Genomic DNA, 25,719 nt, shown 5'->3' with positions numbered 1-25,719 from the left:
TAACCAATTCAACATTTGAAAGTACGACAGCCACAAAGGATGTAAAGAAGTACCTGACCTGTTTGATGGCATAAATAGGAAAAAATATTTGGTAATAAACACCCACAAAATTTATGGTATAACTGTGCTGGGGTCTCTTCCCCTCCGTATCCCACCCTCCCTCTTTGATTTCAATAAAGGCACTTGAAGGCAGACAACTTCCTCACAGTCTCTGTGCAAGTCCCAGAAGTGTGGAGACTTCTAACAGACCTAAAGCCAAAATACTCAACCCAGAATGACACCGACTCTTTCAACCAATGATGTAAGTATGCATAAAACACTATAGAGCCAAGCCACCACCTCATTCTATTGTGCTTAAGGTTCATTTGTTTTTTCCAAAAAAACCCCCAAAACCCCGTTAGTTAAACCCGCAGAGCCGCTACTTTGCCATCACCTCTCAGCATCCAGCACCAGCTGGCAAAACCCCAGCAGCAGCGCTGTAAGGAAGCGGCAGCGAAAGTCTTTGTGCAAAGACGCTGCGCTGGGATAAAAATAAAGGCGGAGCAGCCGGGGAGCTCTCGCCCAGCGCCATCCCCAGCGCCCCTTGCCGAGGGGCGAGCCCGGGCTGCGGGTCCCGCACCCACCGTGGCCTCCCCGGAGCGAGCCCGTGCATCCCTCCACCGCTCCCCGCGCCGTTCCCGGGATGTTCCCCGCCTCTCCCGGCGGGATGTGCCCTCGCCCCGCTCACCTGCCAGGGCGGCGGCCGCCAGGAGGGCGAGCAGCGCCCGCGGCCCCATGCTCGGCTGGGCTGGGCTGGGCTGCGCTCGGCGGCTCCGGCGCGGTTTAAAAGGGGAGCGGGGGCGGAGGAGCGGGCGGGGGGCCCGCCGGGAGCTGCGTCACTGCGAGCCCCCGGGGGCGGCGCCGCCGCCGCCCGTCCTCGCCTCCCCTCCGGAGCAGGGCAACTTTCTCACAGCCGAGCTCCTTTTCCCTGCCTCGGCAGCTACCGCAGCCGCCCTTCCCGCCCCCCGGCTAAAGCTTCCAGGACCCCTGCACATCCCCCCGCCCCGCCGTGCCTCGGAAAAGGGGGAAAGCGGGGCTGCCCTGATCGTTCTCCAGCTCACAGGATGCGGCAGCATCCTGAGGTCTTTCCCACCGCCAGAGGATGCCGAGCCTCTGGCGAAGCGAGGAGGTGCGGTAACCCATCCCTCTCACACAGCTGCCACAAGAAATCACCGCCGCGCCTCCACACCCTTTCCCGATCTAAGCCTCTTCAGGTGCTGCTACAGCCTTTTCTTCCTGCAAGGTTTTTATCCCTTCCCCTCCTCTCACAGCCTCCCCCCACCCCCTCTATCCAGTACACCCAGAGAACGACTGGGAAGTAATCCCCAGTCACCTGGGGAGGCAATGACACGCAGTATTCCTTCCCCAGGAGTTCTACCAGGGGAATCTCAGCATCCATCTCCGCAGGCAAACCTCTTACTTACTGTGATGATGCTCTGGGGAGCCAGAGGAAGCGCACAGAGATCAAGTTTTACATCGTTTCCTTTAACAGCCCCTGCTGTCCCAATTAGTCCTTAGTGGAATAAAAAGCTTAAATGACAAGTTAAAACGGGGAAGTCTGAATGTTCCACCCGGTTCCCTTCAGAGCCAGGCAAAACGCAGAACTCCTTTTGGTTTTCATTAACCCTCAGAGGGCCATCTCCAATTTTAAGTGTATTCATAGTTTTCTTTGTCTTCAGAGCCAAGCAGATGGGCCTCTAACTGCCAGCGTTCAGGAGGACAATGGATCTCTACACCCAGCTGGCAGTTCCCTCTGATATCATTGTGTGTGCCATTCCATTGTCCATTAACAATGGCAGGCTGCTACAAGCACACAGCCTGTAAAGACAGAAAACGGGACACAAGCACAGCGCTCCAATCCAACTCACCAGCAGGAATTCCAGCTCCTTTTGAAGCCTGTTTCAGGAGACAGCCTGGAGGAGACACCAGGAGGCAAAGCCAGACACCTTGCTCACCTTGCATTCTGTTTACAACTTCTGCAAAGTAACAGAAGCCAGTCAGTCCCCTGGCCACCATGGAAGACAAACCACCTGCAACATCTCCCAGTCTCCCTCCTGCATGCTGTTCTGTACTGCCTCTGCCAGCCCCATCTCCACAGGCAGGTGCTTCTTTGGAAATCTCCAAAGCTTGGCTTTGGGAAGTCAAGAGCCTGTTTCAAAAGACTGACAGATTTCCCTGGCTCCAAGGCCCCCATGTCCTCTCCTGTCTGTGTGAGGATTCAGCCTGGCCTCAACTTCTTCAGCTACTCATGAGAAAGAATTTTAAGCGAAACATTTGCCTTTTATGTGTTCTCTGCTTCTGCAGGTATATAAATAGCACGTTTCACCATCAGTTACATCAGGGTCTGCATGGGAGCACCTTCACACCTTCAGATTTGATTTTTCAGATTTTTTCAGCTTTGATCAGGTTCGAGGCTGCCAAGACCTGCAAATGTTGTAGGAGGTCTCTGACAGGAGTAGGGACAGAACTGGCTGGAGTATATCCAACTCTTCTTCAGGGTAGGATTCCAAATCAGGATCCCACAGACTTTCCTGCCAGCACTGGGAAACCAGAGCATCCAAGCATCTTGCCCACAGTTAATTAAGTCAGCCTCTGTTTCCGAAGCAGTGTCACTTCACATGGACTTTTACAGCCAGGGATCAGCTGGGATGAGTTTCTCTGCAGATCAGGACAGAGCTGTGACTGCACTAAATCAGGATTACTGCAGGCAAAGGCACATTTCATTTGATCAGCTGTGAGTGGCACACCCCAACCTCCTTTCTCAGATGTGTCAGTACTCTGATTGCAGTGACATCCACGCCTCACAATGTTGTGACAATCTATTGCTCTATGAATAAACAGTATTTATCCTGCAGGATTCTCTCAAATACAAATGCTTTAAAAAATTACACATTTGGCTCATGCTAGAAGCTGGAATTTCAAAGGATGACAAGCAAATTCCTGTGCATGAGCTCCTTCTAAATTGAGAGGAGACTGCATGAGGAAAATGAGGATTGCTCTTCTAATTAGGTGTGCTAGTGGGGATTATCTTCATTCTTACATGCCAATTAGTTTTCACAGCATTAATCACTGCAGCCCATTTCATGAAGAAACTCATCTCTTTCATTCAGGAGGATGGGTCTAGCTAGAAACTGACTTCCAGTCTTTAGTGTCAAAAGACTTTCTCCACAAAAAAATTCCAAAGAATTTACAGGGTATTTTTGCTTGAGAACCTTAAAAGTTCAGTCCAGCTCTTCCTGAATTGTCCTTCTTAGTCTTCTTATAAAAAAAAACAAAAAAGAACAAACAAATTTTCTTCACTTGTAACCCTCTTCTCTTCCATGTAGGGTCCTTCTAGCTCCTGTTTTTCAGTGATGTATCTATTCCACAGAAATGAGGTCAAATATTATATGGCCTAACTGAAAAGAGTTTAAAATAAGCCTACAAGGGATGTCATAACTATTAAGTGGTATGAAAAATACATGCACAGACCCTGCTGTGGTTTTGTGGAAAAAGCCCTGTGCTACCTGATATCAATCCTCAGGGCTTCTGGATACACTCACAGGCTGCAGAATGAAAGAAAAGAAACCACCAAACCCAAAACAAAGCCAAACCCAAAACAGAGGTGAGAGAGGGAAGACCAAGTATAAACACAACCATTTATCCAGCATCCCAGGTTTTCCACAGAACATTTTCCCATCTGCTGCTGACACATACCTCTTTTCCTCCCCAGTCATCCTTCTCTCAGTTTGTTGGCTCAGATGGCAGAAAACTGAATTAATGCTGCAATACAAAAATAAGTTTAAAATAATAAATAGATAGATAAATAAATAGCATACTTTGGAGCCTAAGGGCAATTTTTCCACACTGCAGTCAGCATGAAGTGCCACTTCCTAGGCCCTTCCCTAATAGCAACTCGCTGGCATTGCTTGCTCCAGGCAGGAAATGCAAGTTAGCTCCTGAAATTCCACTGGTAAATGTCTCCATGGGGAAGATGACACTGATGGGAACCAACAGGCACATCTCCTCCTAGAAGAGAAAGTTGGAGTTTGCCTAATACTGTTGGCACCACTGGCATTTTTAGTCACAAGACTTCATTTTTTCTGTGCTGCCACTTCTCACTTGATTATCTGTCCAAAAATGATCTGCTGGACTCCAAATCAAAACTGGCCACTTCAGATGAATTGGCCATCAAGCTAAAATGCAGCTTTTGGATCTTGAGCAGGGGCACAAGCAGCCCTGACATGATTAGTCATGGTTTTACAAATTTGGCTATGACTCAACCTTCTCCCAGCCTCAGCTGTCACCAAATGGCCTTGCTGACATCAGAAGCAACCTCCACAGCCCCGGGCACCTCCTCCTCTACTGGGGGGGAAAGTAAGAACACCCAACACCCTCCTGACCAGACCAGGAGTCCTGGACAATGAACAGTGCCCAAAAGCGGCCACCACACCTCTCTGGGCTGGCTTTTGGAGGATTAGCATCACTGCAGGACTGGAGTTTATTGTAAAATGCAGGCGAACCCAACGGGAAGAAATGGTGATATCCAATTCCAGTTCAGAAGGCTGAATGATTTCTTTATTATAACTATGCTATAATACATTAATATACTATAGAAAGGAAGGTACTAAAACTACAAACCTACTTTTCTAACTACTTTATCTAACCAACAACTCGTGACCCTCTCGCTAGAGTTTAGACACAGGTGGGTTGGATTGGCCACCAGGCTCTAACAATCCTCACCAGAATCCAATCAAGCAATCACCCCAGGTAAACAATTCTCCAAACACATTCCACATGGGAAAACCAAGGTGCAGGAACAGAAATTGTTTTCTCTTTCTTTCTCTCTGTGCTCCTCTATGAAAAACCCTGAGAGAGAGAGAAATGTGCTTGCCACAGGAGTTCCCAGGCAGTTGATGCCCAGAGAGCAGCTGGAGATTGCTGGAGCATCTCCTGCAGGCTGGGCACGGCTGAGCTGCACACCCAGCTGCTGCCCCAAAGAAAACCCTCCATGAAACACCCCCTGCCAACCCCCCCAGCTCTCTTTTTTCACTCACACTGGTTAATTAACCTCCCTGGTGAACCTTGGGCCTCCGTAGTAGAATAAAAACAAGGATAGAAATTTCTTTCAGCAAGCAAAATGTGGACATTTAAGCCCCCGTATTTTGAGTACTGCTTGTCATTAAGCAAAAATCACTTTAATAGTTGTCTTTGTACTGCAAATAATTACATTTAGGCCACTAAATTGCCCCATTCAGTATTTCTGCCTGCTTTTTGTCAACTGTACATGTTCCATTTAATATTTAAAGACTGGGGCACTACTCTGGCTTATTTAGTAATTAATTTCTTTAAATATTTATAGCACTTTGACTCTCAGCAAGGGTTCTGTTTGGTAAGAACAATACTGTTCTGTGGTTGATAGTGTCATGGAAATTTCAGAGGCAAATTTCCATTTTGTAACATAAAAACATATAGATTTCTGCCACAGACTGTAATGATTTCAGAATAAAGTTTTTATTACTGAACAATGTATGTACTGAAAATAATAATCCAATCATGCCCTTGCACATAATTGCAGACTGAAAACACCGTGTTGAGAGATCTATTTTATGACAGCAGTATTCACACAGCAAAAGGAATCGCCCAAGAAATTTTCCATCACCTTTTTTTGTATCACCACTGGCACAAAGAACAAAACCCAATTGCAAAAAAAAAAAAAAGCCTAGGAATGAGAGAGCAAAACCTACAAAATGCAGGAGGATATTTTGCTGGCATCTTTTCCCCTTAGAATATCCTTTTCCTTTTGCATACCCTGATTTTAAGACTTTTAGGCCCTTTGTGTGAAATGATGTGAGCTTATCAAAATACCTTAAAAGGCTTAAGCTTAAAGGCAGCCTTGGGAAATGAAAATAGCAGGAAGATGCTCCATGTGTATAAATTTATCTAGTAACCCTGATGGTGGGAAGGTGCTCCAAACAGGAAAAGAGACTTTGAAAGAGACTCTGCTACCCTGCATATGAGAAAGAGCAAGCCACAGTGGGTGGCTTTCCAAACACTGAGCCTGAATTTTTTTTGGGGAAAAATCAGCTGCAGAAGCACCCCATGGGAATGGGAAGTGGCACAGGAATCAGTCTGATGCTTGTCCAGCACACCATTGCATTTTCAGCCTCATTCACTGCTGCCTTTGGAAAGACTCTCCCAGCCCTCAAAACAGCAGTCTGCCAGAAGAATTTTTTTCCCTACTAATTCACGTGCAACCAGTCTATTCTTGAACAGCAGACAAGCAGCAGGAACACTCCCAGAGACAGAACCCAGCCACGGCACTTGTCTGCACTCACACGTTTATCATGTGCTGCTCAGCTTGTCCCAAGGACCACTCAGACCCGGGGAAGATGCAGAAACAAGGATCAAAACCAAGCTGGCTTCACAGAACACTTAAACAGGGTTGCTTCTTAAACAGGGGCCCTGGAGCACAGATGCAAAATCTCTGCTATTGTTTGAACCTCTAATTGCAGGGTTTTGAGGGGAATTGCTGTTAGAGATGTGGGTGTAAAGGCCCAGCCCTTTCACTCTTTCAATGAAGCTCTCAGATACAAGGTGCTGGCAACTTAGAAAAAACTAATTGGCTGAAGTCACACTGCAAATGTGTTGCAGGGCACAGCATCCCCGCCTCAGTTCCCTTAATTACAGAATCACCCTGCTTCCCTGGCCGGGAGGTGCTGATTTTAGCACCCATTTAGCACCATCCCTGGCTCATCTCTCACAGCAATGCATAGCTGCCCCCAGGCTGACTGACATTGCCCATTACAAGAACCTACCTTCCAGTGCAAGTGAAAGTTTGTTTGGCTTGTACTGAGGGTGAAATTTTCTATGACAGTTGTTCTTTCATTAAGAGACTTTCCCTCCCAAGTCTCAGCACCTACAAACAAACAGGCCATTGCAAAGGCAATTTTAAAAAAGGTTTGACCTTTCAGCCACAAGTTTTCTGGCTTTGGTTAGCTCCAGCTATTACTTTAGTCACATCTTATTTTTTCATGCTCTGTGTGCTCTGTGCCAGATTTTACTTTTAAGGAAGAAATGCTGGCATATGCTGTTGCCTAATCAGTGTGTGTGGGAAAATAGTCATTAGGGAAAGCCTACAGAACAGGGTATTTTTAAAATGAACTTCTGTGTTGTGGGAAAACATATGTCCCACTCAAAATCACCAATGCTCAGTAATGGAATAGCCACATTTATACAGGATGTACACTGCCTGTCATATAGCAGCTTTAACAAGGTATGTCCTGATATATCCAGGCATACCAAAGCACCTTAAACTCCTGGGGGAAAATCCCCTGTGGCTCCATTCACTTCATTGAGGCCAGCTCAGGGCTTGCTTCAGCACCTGTGGCAGGAGCTCAGCCCTCCCTGGCTGCAGGACTGGGTAGGTCACTGGCATGAATCAGCACCTCCCACCAGCAGCCGTGTGGGAGGGAAAATAAAAATGCTGTCGGAGTAAGCAGCAGAGAGGCCATTGATAGCAAACGTCCTGGAGCAGCTCCCAGACAGGGAATGACTTCACAGCAGCAGGATTCAGCAAGGATGACAAAACAGCTTGGATCAGGCATTTAGGGAAGGGAGGAGAGGCAGCACTCTCAGCTTGGATCAGGTATTTAGTGAAAGGAGGAGAGGCAGTACTCTCAGCTTGGATCAGGCATTTAGGGAAAGGAGGAGAGGCAGCACTCTCAGCCCGGATCAGGGATTTAGGGAAGGGAGGAAAAGCAGCACTCTCACCTTGGATCAGGTATTTAGGGAAGGGAGGAGAGGCAGTACTCTCAGCTTGGATCAGGGATTTAGGGAAAGGAGGAGAGGCAGCACTCTCACCTTGGATCAGGGATTTAGGGAAGGGAGGAAAAGCAGCACTCTCAGCCTGGATCAGACATTTAGGGAAGGGAGGAGAGGCAGTACTCTCAGCTTGGATCAGGGATTTAGGGAAAGGAGGAGAGGCAGCACTCTCACCTTGGATCAGGGATTTAGGGAAAGGAGGAGAGGCAGCACTCTCACCTTGGATCAGGGATTTAGGGAAGGGAGGAAAAGCAGCACTCTCAGCCTGGATCAGACATTTAGGGAAGGGAGGAGAGGCAGCACTCTCACCTTGGATCAGGGATTTAGGGAAGGGAGGAGAAGCAGCACTCTCACCTTGGATCAGGGATTTAGGGAAGGGAAGAGAAGCAGCACTCTCACCTTGGATCAGGGATTTAGGGAAAGGAGGAGAGGCAGCACTCTCAGCTTGGATCAGGATTTAGGGAAGGGAGGAGAAGCAGCACTCTCAGCCTGCCAGGCCTGGTCCCAGGCTGAGCCCCGAGGCCACGCTGGGGGCTGGCGTGCACGGGCAGGGGCTCATGCCTACAGCAGCACCCTCACCCCTCTGAGACTCTGGGGATGCTGGTCCAGCTCAGGTGCCAAACACCCAACCCAGAGCACACACACCTCTAACTGACCTGGGCTGGGATTTGGATCTGGGCTGTGCAGCAGGGAAACCCCTGGGCCAAAGCAAGTCCTCACCATGTCCTGTGTTCCTCCTGCTTGGCAATGGGGAATCAATTTTGGCCTTGCTTGCCCTACCTTATGGGACTGATTCCCTATCTTTTACTTCACTTACACACTTTGCTTGAGGATCTTGTGGGATCTTGTACTCCCAGAGCCCTGAGAGGTGGTGTAGGTTTCCAGGTGTTGCCCTAAGTCAGGCTCAGAGAGCTGCTCCTCGGCTGTGAGCCTTGAACAAACAGAAGGAGAAAGAACCCTTGGATTTGTTCTGCAGTGTAAGCCCCCAAATGCCTTTGCTAAATCAGCCTCCACACACAGGGGGATGAAAGAGGTGACAGCAGCAGGCTCTGCCAGCAGAGCTGAGAACCACCAGTGCTGGGGAGGCCAACAAGTTGGGGAGCTAGGGTGAGCTGAAACCACAGAAGTGTCACAGCTAAGTGCAAGCCAGGGAGAGAGGAAGGCACTTCACCTCTCAGGAATAAACTCAGTTTCTCAGGTTATTGCACAGGCTGGGGGGAAATGGACAGAACATGGGACATTTCTGTGAGGGCTTCATACCACTCTTGGTACTTGCCATGCAAAAAGACTCTTTTTACCTTGAGGAAGCCAAGGACAATCATATCCATGATCCACTGGAAGTGAGCAGTGCACAGAGCTGCAGCACTCCTGATTTTGAGGGGTGCAAACTTCTCAAAAGACTGCATCTTTCAGCAGCACAGAGATTACCATGTCCTCTGCAAGATGCCAGCCAAGATTTGTAGATATGAGTCATAATCCAAATTTTTCAGCTGCATCCAGACTGTTCTGCCTACGTTAGTCCTTAAAATTGAACAGTTTCATGTTCTCCTCTGCCAGTATTTCTCTTCATGCTCTTCCAGCAGCCACCTTTTCTCTATTTTGTCATTCCAAGCTTCTTTTCTCTTCCATCAAAACCCAGTAGGGATGTCTCAAACATGAGTAGGTCTCTCCTGAAGAGAGCTTTCTGCAAGCTTTCTTTGTGGAAATCGAATGTCTTTGGTTTTTTTTTTTTTTTTTTTTAATTAAAATAATTATTTAAAATGTTTAAAATAGGAGACCAGATGGTTTTCAAGCTAACCCAAAGCACTGACCAAACAGAGCAACTAAAGGGATTCAGATGCAGACCTCTGATTTCTCCATCTCTCTCTTCCTGGGAGTTTACTTCCCTTAAAATGGCAGTCAAGAGGTTTTGCAGAGTAGCTAATTTAACTGTGTGCAACAGCAGAAATGCTGGCAAAAATGAAAAACAACAATATCTGATTCACAGTGAAGACCTTCCTTGTTCCCTGTACATCCTCAGCAGTTTCTCCCTACATCTGTCAATACCAGTGCCCTTGTGGCTGGGACAGATCCGTGTGAGCTGGCAGAGGGGCCAGTGATGTTCCTGTAATTACTGACACACAGAGGAGCATGTTTGCTTCTTCCAGCTGTATCTTTGGCTAAACTAGCTGATATTACCATTCTCTCTAGTTTTTACCAGCAGGATGCTTTCATCTGGATTTTGATACACGAGCACCTGTGGGTTTGTTTGCTGCTACAGAAATGATGCTGCATCCTCACCTCTTTTTTTTTCCCCTTAGCACCATTAACTTGAGTAATGCTGGAGGAGCAGCTGAAGGTCTGCTCCAATATTCTGTGTGCCCTCCAGCACATGTACAACATCTTTGCCATAAAAGCAAGCAAGCAACACACAGAGCAGGACCACCACAAAGCCAAATGTATTGGTTCTATGATGACTCAAGGACAGGAAGCTAAACCCAGCTAAACCCACTATAAATCTATTTGCAAAGAGAAATTAAACCAAGTCCTAAGAGTTTGGCCGTAACTTGCAGCCAGCTGGGCCCCCTCCTGCTCTGACTGAAGGCAGCAGCCAAATTTCCACTGCCTTTGCTGGAAACACCTGCAGAGCACAGTGGCTGTGCCAATCTGCCAGGGGCAGCAAGGCAGGAATAGCAGCCCCATGTGGGACTGCAGCAGGGAATGTGACCTGGGGAACACAGGAACACAAACACCCACTCTGAGATCTGGCCAGTGTGGACAGGGAGTGGATGAGAGGTTTGCAGCTGGGCTGGCAAACACTGGACATCAAATACCAAAACTGGTGTGAGCACTGTGGCTGTACTGGAGCAACCACACTGATGACCTTTGAAACCCCAACCACCCTTCCTTTTTTTTCTTTCTCCTTTGCCCATCTGCTGTCATCTTAAACACATCCCTTCTTCTGGCACTCTGTGCTTCCTTGCTCACACCCACGCTGGAGAATGGCCTCCCCAGTCAGCAAACAACATCACTACAGCAAACTGCTCCTTCTGTCCACCAGCCAGTGGGTGGAAAACATGCACAAAGACATTTATCTGCCTGGCAGAGGCAGAAAAGCAACAGAGAAGCCACCGAGCTGGGAGGCTTCTGCAAGAGAAACCTTAGGTGTCTGTGTGTGGGCTCATTGCTCTGTTGCTGCTGACATCAGCCTCTTTGGGCTCAGAGAGATCCGTTTCATTTTAAAGGAACTTTCCCCCAGGGATCTCATTAGCAGCACCATGAAAGTCAGAAAGGAACTGAAGGTTGTTGGGGGGGGTAATGGTGGGGAGGTAAACAGGACAGAAGCACTGTCAGAGAGCATTCTCAGAGCTGTATTTTCTCTTTCTCATGCACACACACGCTTTTTCTGTCAGAAGAACTCACCTGGCACTGCAGTCACAACTGCAGGATTGTATGTCTGTAGGTAAAAACACAGAGCTAACAGGCACCCCGTGGAGGCAAATGTGCAGAATAAAATCTTAACTTTCCCTCTGCAGGGCTGGGGCACACCATGCCAAGGTCATTCAAACGTTCTGTTATAGCCAACAGCACTTGGACAGCAATGCCCACCCAGGGGCTGAATTTGGGCTGGACCACTGTTAACCTTGGGTAAGGATGCAGGCCAATTAAAAAACCTGGTAGGTATAAATTATCATGTTTGATGTCCCAGCAACAAACACTGCATGACCCCTCCCAATCAGTCAACACATCCCAAGCAGTTACACAGATGCTCCTCATGCAGTGCTGCCCTGCAGAGAGCAAGGTGCAAGGTCTGGTGTGGGTGAACCCCTCCATGGAGCATCTGGTGCTGAAGGTGGTGCTTGGAGAACAATGTCTAAGAAAGTCAACTCTTTCTGGAGTGAAAGCAAAGCTTCCATGACAGAAACAAAGCATGCTCACTTCTCATGTGATCCATCAGTGCTTCGTTCTGTCTGTGTTTGTTTCAAGAGGAACTGCAGGACATCATCTGAGAGTCCAGGTGTCCTCTTTCTGTTTTCCAACAACACTTCTCCTTCAGCTGGCTTTGAAAAGCAAGCAGAAGTGGGGTGGTTTGGAAAGATCTTGCATCCATCTCTGTTCAAGACCAACTGTGCCATTTGCAGACAACGTGACACATATTTTGTTCCGTCCTTTTGCTCCAGCTCTGAAATCTTCTGTGACAGACACCGTGAGGCAGCCTCGTAGGTCGGATCCTTTCTCTCTGGCTGATTTCTGCAATACATTTTGTAGAAGCCATCCAGAGAGTTCCTGATGCTGGCATCTTCTGCACCATCACGTTCATACATCCATGAGAGCACAATATCCTTAGGTTCACAGGGCTCACAGAGCCCTGCTTTTGGGTAACAGCTCATGTTTGCCTCCTCAGAGCCCTCTGCAGAACAGCCCGCAGGAGCTGCAGGTGATGGATTGCTCTCTCCTGCAAGCAGAGATCAATGAAACTCATTAGTCACCAGGTCATCCCTGTGGCAAAGCCTTTTTCTGTCCCCCTCCCACTGCAGTCTGGCAAACAGGCTCTTTGCATGAGCAAATCAAGTGCTGCTCTGAACACAGCTGGCTGCCACAGGGCCTTCCTGCACGGATTGGCGTAAGATGGGCTGATTTGGGGACCTCACAGTTGTCCCAGCCTTGACACTGCAGTGACTGGACCTACTTGGTGGTACAGATCTCCTGGCTCCTCTCAGTTACACTTCCAAAGAGGTGGAAATTGGGATCTGCTGCTCCTGGAGATGACAGCTGACCCACAAGGAAGTCTGGTTTGCAGCTGAGACAGTTTTGCATCTGTTTCAGTTTTTTCCCTCATCTCTAGGTCTAGTCTTTACTTTTCATAGTTCTCAATTTTACTCCAGCACAATGTGCAGTCCTGACCTCCAGCTTTCAGCCAGATTCACAGCCTCCAAACCAACACTGTTCTGGTGACTGCATGGAGTTTCAGAATGAGGACTGCAAAGGGGGACTCTGTGCTTCCCCATGAAGTCCCACTTTTGCAGCCCTGCTGCATTAAATGCTCTCCCCACACCCTGATGGAATTTCTATGGATAAAATTAATGCAAAGGCCAAGGACTCATTCTTGCCTAGCTCTTCTCCTCCTTCCTTGCTGACCCACATCTCTGGAAAACAGTCAGGGCTGTGGTTTTCTCCTGCTTCAGAGCAATCAAGGGGGATGCTTTTCACTAATTAATACAGCACAACAGGGACACTTGGCAGTGACAAAACCAGGGTGATCTTCTAGGAGGAAGAAGTTCCTTAAAGAGACCTTGAATTGGGCTCTGGTAGCCAGGTAGTGCCTCTGACTGCAATCTCACCTCCAAGCCCACTGCACCAGACCGTTTGCCAAGCACCTGAGTCACCGACAAGGAAATTTCCCAGGGCTCAGCCAGAGGTTGCGCAGCCGTCATCTGCAAGTTACATAAGCAGGATGCAGGCAGTCAGAAAATAGCTTGGTCTTTTCTAATTCTGTGAAATGTGAAGCAGAGTGCAGTCCTTCATTTTGGTAGGAGACCATGTTCAAAGGGAGTCTCAGTGTGGTGGCAGAAGGCTGTTTTTCTCTCCTGGTACAGAGAGCCACCCTTCCCAAGCAGAGATTCATTAATCTGTCTGAAATGAAGCTGTCTGTGCAGACACACTGTACCTCGTCTCTTTCTTCCTGTCCCTGCTTCCTATCTTTGATCTTTCTTCTCAACTGCACTTCATCTCTGATTATGCAATTTTAAATAGAACTTTCCCTCCCCTTGCAATGTGTCACTTCCAGTGCAGTACAAAGAAAAGCTTGGTGGCCTTCTTTTAACAGTGAGCTGTGGCATCAGAATAGCAGATCAGAGAAGGGGTCATTTTTTCCTCAGTCAGCTCTCAGCCTATGCTAAGTTAGAACTGAAGTCTCATGCATCTCTGATAATTCAGTCAAGTGGCACTCAGACTCCTGTGGCAATTGCAGACCCCTGGGTCGTGCTGGCTTTTTGCTACCTCCTGCTCACAGCCAGAGGTGACAGAGCAGCAGCTGCCTCCAGCTACACATACCAAGCCTTGGGAAAAGAAAAATTCTGTGTGTTTCATGTTGTCAGGGGAGACTTTAGCAATGCTGCTTTGCCTTTCTCCTGCCATCTAAGTTTGGGTATCAGGAAAGATTTCTTCACAGAAAGGGCTGCCAAGCACTGGAACAGGCTGCCCAGGGAAGTGGTTGAGTCACCATCTCTGGAGGTGTTTAAACAACATGTAGATGTGGCACTTGGGGACATGGTGGACTTGGCAGTGTGAGGTTTATGGTTGGACTCAATGATCTGAAAGGTCTTTTCCAGCTTCAGAGATTCTACTGCTTTTTATTCCACGGTCAGAATGGCCCATAAAGCTGACATCCTTATGCTGAAGCACAACCCACCAAAGAAGGGACCAGTAAATGTCTCAGGGCTATATTCTGGGGTGTGATAAGTCAGAACATATTCCATTATTATTATTATTGTGAGAACAGTTTTCTTTCAGTTACTGGTTCAGATTTATGCATCTCTATTTCCCAACAGCAGGCCCTATCCTCCTAGTGGATTACTTTTCCAGCACAGCTTTCTTAAGGCAAGACAGCCAACAGGGATGGATGCCCCAGCCCTGGGAGTGCTCAAAGCCAGGCTGGATAAGGCCTTGAGCAACCTGATCAAGGGGGAGGTGTCCCTATCCATGGCAGGAGTTGGGACTACGTGCTCTTTAAGGTCCATTCCAATCCCTCAGCATTCTATGATTCTATGACATGAAAAGTTGGATGCAGAATTCCAAGAACCAATCTACACCTTGCAAAGTGCTGCCTTTCCTTAGCTTTCCTGACAATTTGCCAATACATTCTCAAACTGTGTGCCAAGAATGATGTTTGAAAGTATACCCAAACCTTTTTCTGCCTAAAAGTTATCAGTTAAGGTAGAGATCCTTCCTCAATACCCTCTAAAGAGCTGGTACTGCTGTTGAAAGGTGCAAATCTCCTGAATGATTTATAAACCACAGGGAACAAGCACAGCAGCAGGATGCCTGCAGGGTCCAGAAAGAGCTTCTCAGCTGGAGCACACACAGAGCACACAAGCACACGTTGTAGGCCAGCAAACGTGCTGCCAAAGGCAAAGACAGCGTTCAACTCATCAATCCCTTTGCCTCTCCATGCACATGCACCCCTCAGAAAATCTGGGATTCTCTCTTAACACACAGCAGTGTTGCTTCAAAGCCTAGAGCTCTCTGGCCACCTCTCAGCAGCAGGAAAAATGTAGTTTTATAAATGCCTTTGTAAAATCCTCCCATGGCAAACTTAACAACACAGCTGTCACACACCCTTGTGTTGGCTTGGCCCAACACCCACAGGGGTCAAGGCAAAGATGAGCAAGGCTGAAAACTCTCACTCTTTGCCTGCAATAGAATTTCATCACCAGAGAATCTGGCTCATTATTTTTAGCTATTTTCACTCATTTATACTACTGAGTATTAAAGGAGGGAAAAAAAAGCACCAATACAAAAGCCCAAAAAACCTGAAACAGTCATTATTAATTCTATTTCATTCTCACATGATGGATAATCATGAGTAAGAATGTATATTATTTCATCTGTTCCTCCACTCCATGCTAATTGAAGTTCAGCAGTTGCAACTAATTAGTCAAAGAGCTGGGGGCAGATAAAAGGATATTCTTGTGTTTATAAACCTGCTGATGAAAATTTAAAAGCTCCATCTGGTACAAGCACATAACCCTACTGCCTGAAGCACAAAACCAAATCCTGCTTTGAACCTGGGCCACTTTCAGTGAGGCAACAATGCAGCAATATTATTAGCTGCACTTACAGAAAATGTAGCTGTTTGAATTTTGTGTAACTGTGCTCAAGCACAGTGAAGTTCTCACAGATTGCATTATTTCTCTTATCCCACCAGCCTGTCAGGATCTACCTGGGGTGACTGCAACCATCCACAAGAAAGGGGCTGTGGTTGCCATGAAGTGCAATAACAACAGAAAAGTAAACACAGATGCTGTCCCTGAGAGCTGCTCCAGCCCTCACCCTGCTCTCAGAAAATCCCTCCTTGTCCCCCATCAGACATGCCCATAAGGCATGGGAAAGCTCAAGGAGAGGTGATACTACCTGGGCTAGAGCAGAGCTCCCAACTGACACCAAACCTGTGCCAAGTCAGGGCTTCAGAGATGCACCCATCTGCACAGGAGGTGAGAACAGGTCCCATGCTGCAGCTGAACTCCCTACATGTATGCAGCACTTGAGATACTTGATGCATAGAAAAGCATATTTTGTTCTTTTTTTCTTTCCACCTGGCTGCTTTCCAGTGGGAGTGCATGTATCATCATGGGAGTGCAGGGAAGAAAGAAGAAATTTTAGGAGAATTTGGCAGGAGCTCTTTCTACCCCAATCTCACATAGCACTTTAGCTTGCCAGTAATCACACACCTGAGTACTCAGAAATTGCAAATCTAGACATTTGAGGATCAAATTCTATTGCCCTTGCTTGCATTAAGAACATTTCCTCTGATGACAACAGTTAAAAACCCATGTGTGAGCTGCTGATCACATTCCTTTACATGAGCTGAAATATATTTGCATTATGGGATTTTTATTACCACATTTAAATTGGAATAGCCCCAAAAAGACAAGTATCAAGAAAATAAGTATCAATCTACTAAATACTTATTACATTGAGTAAATGACAGATCCTAAAGCCTTTTGGTGTACAGTATTGAATAACTGTAGAGATTACAATTTCTCTGCCTTGCAGAAAACAGCTGTTGTCTTCTTGGGCAAAGGGAAAATGAAATTTCCAATAACATTATCATTCAAAAAGACTCTTACGAGCAAAGCAAATTTGTTCCTTGTGGGTATTTAAATTGTGAACTGAAAGTGAAAATAAGAATATAATAAGCCTTGCTGCTTTGCTGTCTCCCTGGTGCCACACAAACCAGTTTTCTCCTGTTGTCATCTGCAGCTCACAAGATACTCACAAGATACAAGAACCAGCTATACTCCTCATCCCCCAGCCCACAGGGGTGGCACATGTGGCTGTGTCTGACTCTGAGTGCTGGCCAAGAGCTCTGCTCATGCCAGCTGGAGAAAGTGAGGGTGGGCAAAAGGCAGCAAAAAGGGAGGAATTTGGGGACTGGAGTAGAAAAGGGAGACAGTGACAGAGGAATAGCACTGGGTATAGCCCAGTACTGAGTCAGGCTCTCTGCTTTTTTTCTTTTTTCTGCTGCACATTTGTGGTGTGAAAAGTTGTGGAGAGGGGGGCTTCAATTTGCGTGGAATAAGACGTAAGCAGTTATTTTAGGGAGGCATAAAAACTCTCCCCTTTCAGTCTAACCCCCTTGGGAATCTGAAATTCAAGAAAAATAAAAAGGCTGGCAAATAGTAAAGTGCTCTTGAAATGCAATATGCAGGCCCAGTGCATTCCCCTAGACACTCTTCCAAATGTCACACTGGTATTAAACCCTGGCCTGCTCCGAGAGCTCACCTCCGACGCCTGCTGCGCCGAGCTTTTATTACAGCTGGGAAACTCAGCTCAGTGAAAGCTTTCCCTGCTTAAACACACGGCATTTAATAAACCACAGAGAAAGTCAGCTGCAATATGAACTACAAATTAACACTCCTTATCTGCTGAAGGCCAAGAGATAAACACCACTGGCACCTCACAGATCTGTTCCTAAGCAACCAGGCCCCACAGGCCAGGGCAATAGGTATGGGCAGGAGCAGATCATAAACACCAGCACTTACAGCTGTGCCCCAAGAGCCTGAGGAGGATGGCACATCCTCAGCCAGGCCCCAGAGCAATGGGCTTTGGATGTAACTGTGTGTGAACAGCTGCTCTAAGTGCAACAGCATACAGGGACTTGTGCCACTGCAAAGATCACGGGTGTCTTTGAAGGGATGGGCAGCAACATAACACTGGGGTGCCTGAGATTTTATTTTCACAAGGAAGCTCCTTCCCTTGGAGCTCATAATCATTCTAAAAATACAAACAGCAAATTTAAGAACTCTTCAAATAGGTATACTTAGAGTGGTTTAATTTACATGATGCCCGAGTCAGGAAAAAACCCTCAAGCATCCTATTTGTCTCAAACACTGCTTAAGATCTAAGGCTAAAGATTCTATTATTTAGGGTAAACCTTCTTTGAAACATAAATAATAATTTTTAAAAGTTTACATAGCTAAAAACATGAAGTGTCAATGGAAGTTATTATCCAGCAGATAAAGGCACCAAGGGGCTTCATTAAACTGCAGTTTGCTGCTTTCCTGTTACATACAAAGTCTTGGGGACTCAGCCTGGTGTCTGTGTAACACCAAAGGCACCAACTTCCCAGAGGAAACTCTGATAAGGCTTCTTGAGCTGATTGCTCAGCTTCCAATCAGGCATTAGGAGAGCTCAGGAAGTGACTGTAAGAACAGCAGTGTGCAAGCTCACGTGCACAGACAATGCTGCTGTCTAACAACAGCCTAACCCTAACCCTCTCCTTACCCAAACATCCCAATGGGCTTTCCAGACAGGATCCAACACAAGCATCCCCCAGCTGAGCCTCTGCCTTCTCTGCAGGTGAAAATCACAGCTGTCCACCCATGTCAATTCCTTTATCACCACAACCACAGCACTGCTCTGCCCACAGGGAAGACTCACCATTTCAATCAGATTTGACTTCTGTCTTCCTGTCAGCAGGAGGATTTTGGAGTAAAATGATGGATTTTTCCCTCTTTTGGTACTAGTTTTTTAATACATGGAAGGTTTTAATTTAGCCCCAGATTGTATTAGTCTTTAAGCTCATCCTATTTCAGCATAAAAATCTGATGCTTGAAGCAGGTGAGAAACAATCCTGTCTAGCTGATTTTCACTATTTCAGAATTGTAAAAATTTTATGGAGGAAATCTGTGTTTTGTGGTGACTGAAGAAGCTTTCTCACTTTAGTTACATGGCACAGATGGAGCAAATGGTAGTTATTTCTGTTTATATTTTTTTCCAGCCTAGAAATTGTCAATTCCAGTCTTGTCTTTTTTTCTCCAGCTGATTCTATAGAGTTAGCTCTTTCTGAACTGTTAGCTTTCTGACCCAAGAAGCATTTCCTAAGGAACTCTACTTTACTAAGAGCGATGAAACTCCAGAATTCAGAAAAGGATTTTCTATGCCCATCTCTTCAGCCAAGAACTGAGAAAGACCCTTGGGACCCTGAGTCACTCAGGGATACCTCTCCTAGCGAGAAAGAGGGTCTGAAGACAACATTCTTCATGGTTCTAAGGCAAAAGACAAGCAGGGAGAAATCCTTCCTGTTTCTGGCAAGGCTCACAAAAGAAAGATACTGAACTTTTAGACATTTTGTTGACATTTTTAGACATTTTGTGGTCATTCAGAACTGATGAAGTCGTGAGCTGAAACGGAAAGTGGACTTGAAAATCTATCTGGATGGGAATTAGTGATCATAGACAAGACTAGTAAAAAAAGAAATCTAGGAGAGTTATTAAATCCCATTTTTCCAGGCTTTAACAAACCCTTTCACAGAGGCAAGAATGCAGCCCAACAGGCAGGACACTGAATGCTGTAAACACCATTTTGAGGATGGGGCTGACATAAAAAGAGGAAAACTGCCACTTATTCTGAAATATTCAGTAATGGTCACTGGCAATGACAGGAAACAGCCCTAGATTACAAGTATTATTGAGGAAGTATCCCTCTATTTGCAATTACTGAAAAGAAAACCCAAAGCAATATCCTTTCTTTATATACTAAATACTTTGTCTCTCATTCAGTTACACATTTTCAGCAATCAAGAGGACCAATAATCTTCAGCTAATGCCTTTGGCAAGAATAAGCAGACAGCTCTCATTGGAGATAAACTGCTCAAGTCCCACCATCAGTTTACAAAAATTCTGCCTTCTGCATCTCCTTGGAGAGTGATCTCTATGACAGTTTGCCTGGAAAAACAGGAAATGATGCTATTCATACAGCTAAAATACAAGAGGAGGAGCCTGCCATGACAGTGTTCTTTAGTAAGAAGAACAGACTAGAAGACTGACATATTATATAAAATTTAGCAAAATATTTGCTTTGTTCACAGATGATGTGAATCTGGAGATGGGGTGAGGGGTTGTTCAGCGTTCTCTGCCTTCCCTTGCTGTTATAGCACTTGAAAGTCCAACCCATTAATCTCAACACCCACAAACACACACAGGGGTTACACTGAAGAGATTCACAGGCATTTCAGCCCTGCTTCCAGCCAGCTCTGCACATCTGTGGACACCAGTGACTTGAGAATCACAGGCAGAAATGCAGCTCTTGACCAAGAAAATATTGCAAAGCAAGGTATTTTTCAAGCATCCCTCTTGACTTGTAGGTGAAATTATACTACTTGTAAACACTTTGGATTACAAAAGAGTTATGACCTGTAATACTGTCATTGCTCATCTTCATGGGAAGTCCTGTACTTGGAGACCTGAATCCTGATGTGGAGTTGATGCCTGGGTACCACAGATGATCTATTGTAAAACAGCTGCTGTGGGGAAGGGAAAATGCTCCAAAAATGAAAAGAAGTAGAAAACTGAGTCAAATAAGGCAGAGGAAGGTGAAACTCAGTTAAATACAACTTCCTCTCAACTTTTTAATCCTCCTACCTACAGACTTGTATGTCTCCTAGGTGCATTTGTGTGAATTTGTTCAACTTTGTACCAACTTACAATTAGGTTCAGATCTCAGACTGGTGCACTGATATTCAGGAGTGCTGAATGCACAGATGCTCTTATTAAATTTAAAAGAAGCCACAGATATTTTATGCCATTTAATGCCACCTAAGCTTTAACTTTACTAATTCTTCAGGAGCAGATCACTTCTACAGCAGAAGAACAAGAGAGTACCTTGCAGTTACCAGATTTCAAGATCCTGATCTTTCATTTTTGTCTAAGGCCAGAAGCACAAGTGTGGGAATACTGCAAGAAATGCTTACAGATGGACTGATTCCCTCTAGATGGGAGTGAAACAGCTGAATGTGTGCAGTCTGTACCTCTTCAGATCAAAGGTCTTTACCTCCAGTCAGGATTGATCTTTCACAAAGACCAACACAGGAACATTTGCAGAGATGGTTTCCTGAATTTACCTGCTATAAGATGGCTTTGAAGCCATGCTTCTTGTCTGTGTCATGCTCCTGAAAATATGCTGCACATCAGACAAACACAGAAAGGCTTGCTCTTCTTTTAGAAGCAGGAACAGAAAAATAAAAACAACGAAGAAAATATCTCAAAAAGCACAAGCAAATAGCAGGTACAAAGGTAAATACAACTACTGATGTTCTGGTGAAAATCTGAAGGCAGAATGAGGCATTCTCCCTGCAGGCCTGATGTGGCTGAGAGCACTGAACAGGCTGTGCAGAGATGTGCCAGCCTCCAGTGCCTTGGTACAGAAAAGAGCAGACCCACATCCTCTCCAGCCATGGGGGCTGTGAGATCACACAGCTTGGGGCTTTCTTCTTCTGCATTGCCAGTGGGAGCTTGTGCACCAGACATTGATTAAAAATGAAAAAAACAGACTCAAAAATAAGAATGGAAGCAAGATACCAATCTCCACCTATCAGCTTTCTACAGGCTAATAAATTAAATAGCCTGACTCTGAAAAATCAGTGTCAGATACATTAAACAGTCATCAAGGAAGTTTTCAAGAGACAGAAAACACAAACTGTACAGACTACAATGAAAAGCAAACAAGATATACAAGTTTAATAACCTGGGAGACATTTTCTCATCACTAGTCTGTGACATTTTGGCTTGCTACTTTAAAGGTATATATTGAATAAATATTTGAGCCGCCTAGTTTTGCTGCAGTATTACTGAAGATCAAGTAATGAACAGAAATTGGACTTACAGCAATAGGCACATTTATAGACCATTCACAAATGGTGGAGGCTTGAGGACCACAAGGGCTTTTGCTTAATTATCTACATGCTGTTTTGGGAATCACAGAAAATCTCTTCCATCAGAACTAGCTTGAGACAAAATTGGGCTTTGAACAGAATTGTTTTGCCATTTAATGAACCAGCTTTCTGCAGGAATTGCTCTGTGGCTAATAAACCAAGCACCTGAAAACTGAAACTGGAAATGGTTCCAACTTAAGAAGGATATTGGGAGTGAACCCTCAGGCCCCAGGGCTGCACACACATACCCACCTTTCTCTAGGTGGTGCCATGGCTGTGATACTCTGTGCTTCTCAATGGACTGGGAAAGCCTGAAGTACAGAGCAGAGGGGAGAAGGTCCTTGACAAGGAGTATGACTTTAAAAGCCAGAAAGAAGAAAAAACACTGAGCAAGCAAGTCTCCATCCCCATCCTCTCACTCTGTCCTCTCAGCCAGTCACGAGGAAGGCTTGGCAATGCAGGCATTTCCCAGCTTGGCCCTCAAAGGGCAAACAGCAAAAGGTTTCAGTCACTCCAGACTTGCTAACATCCTTTTACCTGGCTCTGCAGCCTATTAGTCCTGCTTTTTTATGAGAACTTCTTAGCCATGAGCAGATCTGGGTGCACCCAAACCTCTCAGTTCTGCCCTAAATCAAACATTTCACCTAAATTAATTGTGGATACAACTCTGGAAAAAATATGAGGGCAAATGAGAGCTGAAATCCTGTTTACAAAGCAAACAAAATAAAACAAAACTGACGTTGTCCATCCCATATTATTATCACACAGCACCAGGATGGCTCTCCTAGGAGGCTGCACACACGTGAGGAAAGAGCCTGGGGCTGTGTGTGAAGCATTTGCTCAGAGCATTTCAGCAGCTCCTTCAACTACTGATGAACTGTGGTTAGTGATAGTTACTGCAACCAAATAGTTGTGAACAGAAAAACGAATGAATTCCTGCAAAATAAGGTTGAATAAAAGGGCAGATAAACCAGAGCAAGTTAGGGCAACTCCACTGATCCTTAACTGAATGAAACATTTTCGAATGAATGAACCTTACACCCTAAGAGTGCCTAACTGAAAATACCTACTTCATTCCAAAATAATCATACAAGTAACAAGGTAGGGAAAGAGAAAACTTTTAAAAACTTAACCCATCTGGTATTGGCAGGTACAAATGTTTTGATAATTTACAAATAGTAAAGAACCACTCTCCAACTATTTTTCAAGGCGATGTGGGAGTCTTTGTATGACTTTTACAGAGCAGGGAGAGGAATAATGCTCGTGTTTGTTTAGAATTTGTTCTCTGAGTAGGGGCTAGAGAGACTACAGAAGCAGATATGAGGCAACAACAGCAAGTTCAGAATTTGCAGTTTGTTGATCAAACTCCCAAAACTGCACAGCTGTTAAAAAAAAAAAAAAAAAAAAAAAGTGAAGCAACCAATGTAATTGGGGCATTTAGCAATTCCCATTGCTCTTCTGCCATCCAGATGAGAACACAGGTGCAACCACATTTAAAAATGTCAGTGAATTAATGATACTGATTAGCACTCCTGGTAAACATTAATACAAACATAATTAATAGTATTATCCATATTAATATGGTCATTTACCTATTGAAATGAAAAAGCAAATATTTAACATCATGAATGCATGAAAATGTACATTTTTATTCAATTATAAAATTGTTTTAAGTATGATATGTGTGTGATATAAAACAGATCTTTAACAGTGAAGGTAGATTCCATTTTTCAAATAAAAAGGAAAGTTTACCACTGGGCAATTCCTGTATCTAAGCTGGAGATAGTCCTGACAGCTGTGCTCCAGGACAAGCTCAAGTCTCCCAGTTCTTATTTGACACTCGTTGGTGGGTGGGATTTGACAGCCCACATAATTTAGCATATCACACCTTGGGGTAATTTTCTTTTATCTTCTTTTAAATCCCAAGAAGTTCATGATCAGCTCAAGAATTTTGTTTTAAAAGGCCTAAAAAGTACATAATTCAAACAGATTGGATTCTGTGATTAATATCTGTGGATTCTGTGATTAATCTGTGATTAATATCTGTGGATTCTGTGATTGTAGCAAATACATCTGCTTTATTTCCAAATAAAATGGAATTCTGAAAGAAAGGCTTCGGTGAACCTTTTCAGCGCAAGTTTTGGGATTTGTCTTCAAAGGCTTCTTAAAAGGGTTTTTTTAGATCACATGTGGGCAATGGGAGGACATAAGTAGTTAATTTGTGTTCCATTGCCTTGACAACCTGCTACCTTAATCTCTTTCATTTCCTCACAAGCTATCTGAAAGCCTCTCAACCTTTGCAAGAGGACACTTCTGCACAGAATATAGACACCTGAGCCTCTTAAAGGAGGTGTAGCTGCACATACAAGAGCGTGCCAGAAAATGTTCATATTCAGAAGTGATTTGGACTCGAACATTATTGAATTACAAAAAAGGTGTCTGTGTGCATTTCCCATTAATTAAACTAAGTCAAGAACAGCTGTCAGAAAATAAAATTGACATTCAGGAGATCCCTCAGCTTTGAGGTTTTAAAACCTCTATGTTTAGAGCACAGGAGTTTTTTATTCCCTCCACTCTACAAACAAATCCACTTCCTAATTCCACATTCTTCCTGGCCACATTCTTCCTGGCCACATTCCTGCTGCAGTTTAGTCGTGACTCTTAAGACAATGGAAAATATATCTGATGCTTCCTTGAGCTGGAAAAATGTTTAATGCATTAAGGGCACAGACACAAAAACAACTGGTGCCCTTGAGTAAGCAATTGCATGAGGATAAAATAAATGTCCACTGAGAATTAAAATAAAACAAATATATCTGCCTGCCTGCACAGAGGCTTAGTGCCCTCTCTGCAGTTACTGTCACTCCTTCTTTATAACAAAAAAATTAGAGGCCAGTCTGCTGCAGCACAGCCTTGACACAGTTCAGAGATTAAGGTATTCACACAGAGGTGGAGACAAAAGGTGTATTTTAGACACAGATTTGGCATTAGATCACAAGTGCTAAGTCTCGAGCAGAGCACAACGAGCAAAGTGAAGCCATCCTAAAGAAGGCACGCAAGGTTAATCGTGGTGTGTGGTGTTGTCACTTTTTTAAGTCTACCATCACCACCATGTCCTACAGAGTTTAAAACACCTCGGGGTTTTTTTGAGGTATGGAGCTCTTTTCCCCCCAACCTTTGGCTCACCATTTCATGCTCCTGCCAAGCCATGAGGAAAAGAAGGCACGGGAAAAGTTGTTTAAATCTGTTCATGGTCAACAAAAACAGCCCTTACAGGCAGCAGGGTCAGTCTGGAGCCAGCAAAGGAGTGGTGTGTCCTGGTGGAGCAGGGACTGTGCAGAGCAGGGAGAAAGGCATCATTTGCTGCCTTGCAGAGAGGAATTAGGTACCAGTGTCAGTGGCTGCTTCCCAACACCCACTGCCCATCCCAGCGGGGTCCCTCTCTACCTGCATGCACTTGGTGCACACATCTCACTGCCTGTGAGTGATCACTGTTCATCTTCTCAGCTACAGTGGAGAATATTTCCTCATACTGCAAAAATGTAAAGGAAGCTTGAAATAAATACAAGTAATGGCGTTTCTTATGATTGTACAAAGAGACCTAAGCTTTTAAAATGCTATTTACATGAGAGGAGACAAAAGGATTTTGAACTCTTTAGCAAAAACCATCCCAAGGAAAAAAAGTGACTGAAAAGAAATTACATCCTGGCTACAAGTAAATTATATTACAGACAGCTAGTTGTCCAAGAGGAACACTTTGGACTGTGATACATATCAAAATAAATCTAATTACCCCTAAAAATCAGAGAATCTGTAGCTTTACCTAAAAACCAGGAAATGAGCTTTTAATTGTTTTCACTGCAGACACAAACAAGAGACACTGATTAACTTACTGGGCTCAAGAGAGGTAATTATTTTGCAGCAGATGCATCTGTAAGAGCAATTCTGTGACAGCTCCAGATTTC

At 45.1% G+C, this 25,719-nt stretch overlaps 1 protein-coding gene across 5 annotated transcripts in view; it reads right to left on the bottom strand.

Moving 5' to 3' along the window:
- CHGB (chromogranin B) overlaps nucleotides 1-25,719 on the bottom strand; it is a 53,257-nt gene that overhangs the window by 8,097 nt on the left and 19,441 nt on the right. Inside the window, exons 1-3 of one of the 5 annotated variants that reach the window (XM_053936785.1) lie at nucleotides 11,245-11,749; nucleotides 3,736-3,801; nucleotides 1,908-2,015 (exon numbers count right to left, since the gene is read on the bottom strand). The exons of 3 other annotated variants lie outside the window; for them this stretch is intronic. In XM_053936785.1, the coding sequence (XP_053792760.1) occupies nucleotides 1,908-2,001 (94 nt within the window). In that variant the 5' untranslated portion in view covers nucleotides 2,002-2,015; nucleotides 3,736-3,801; nucleotides 11,245-11,749. Of the gene's footprint in view, nucleotides 1-727; nucleotides 901-1,907; nucleotides 2,016-3,735; nucleotides 3,802-11,244; nucleotides 11,750-25,719 lie in introns of those variants that run through there. One more of the 5 variants, XM_053936787.1, reaches the window with a different exon arrangement.

Source organism: Vidua chalybeata, chromosome 3, assembly GCF_026979565.1.
Source record: "Vidua chalybeata isolate OUT-0048 chromosome 3, bVidCha1 merged haplotype, whole genome shotgun sequence".
Classification (NCBI taxonomy): domain Eukaryota; kingdom Metazoa; phylum Chordata; class Aves; order Passeriformes; family Viduidae; genus Vidua; species Vidua chalybeata.
Note: the sequence above shows the minus strand (reverse complement) of the source record. Positions and strands in the feature narration are given on the sequence as shown.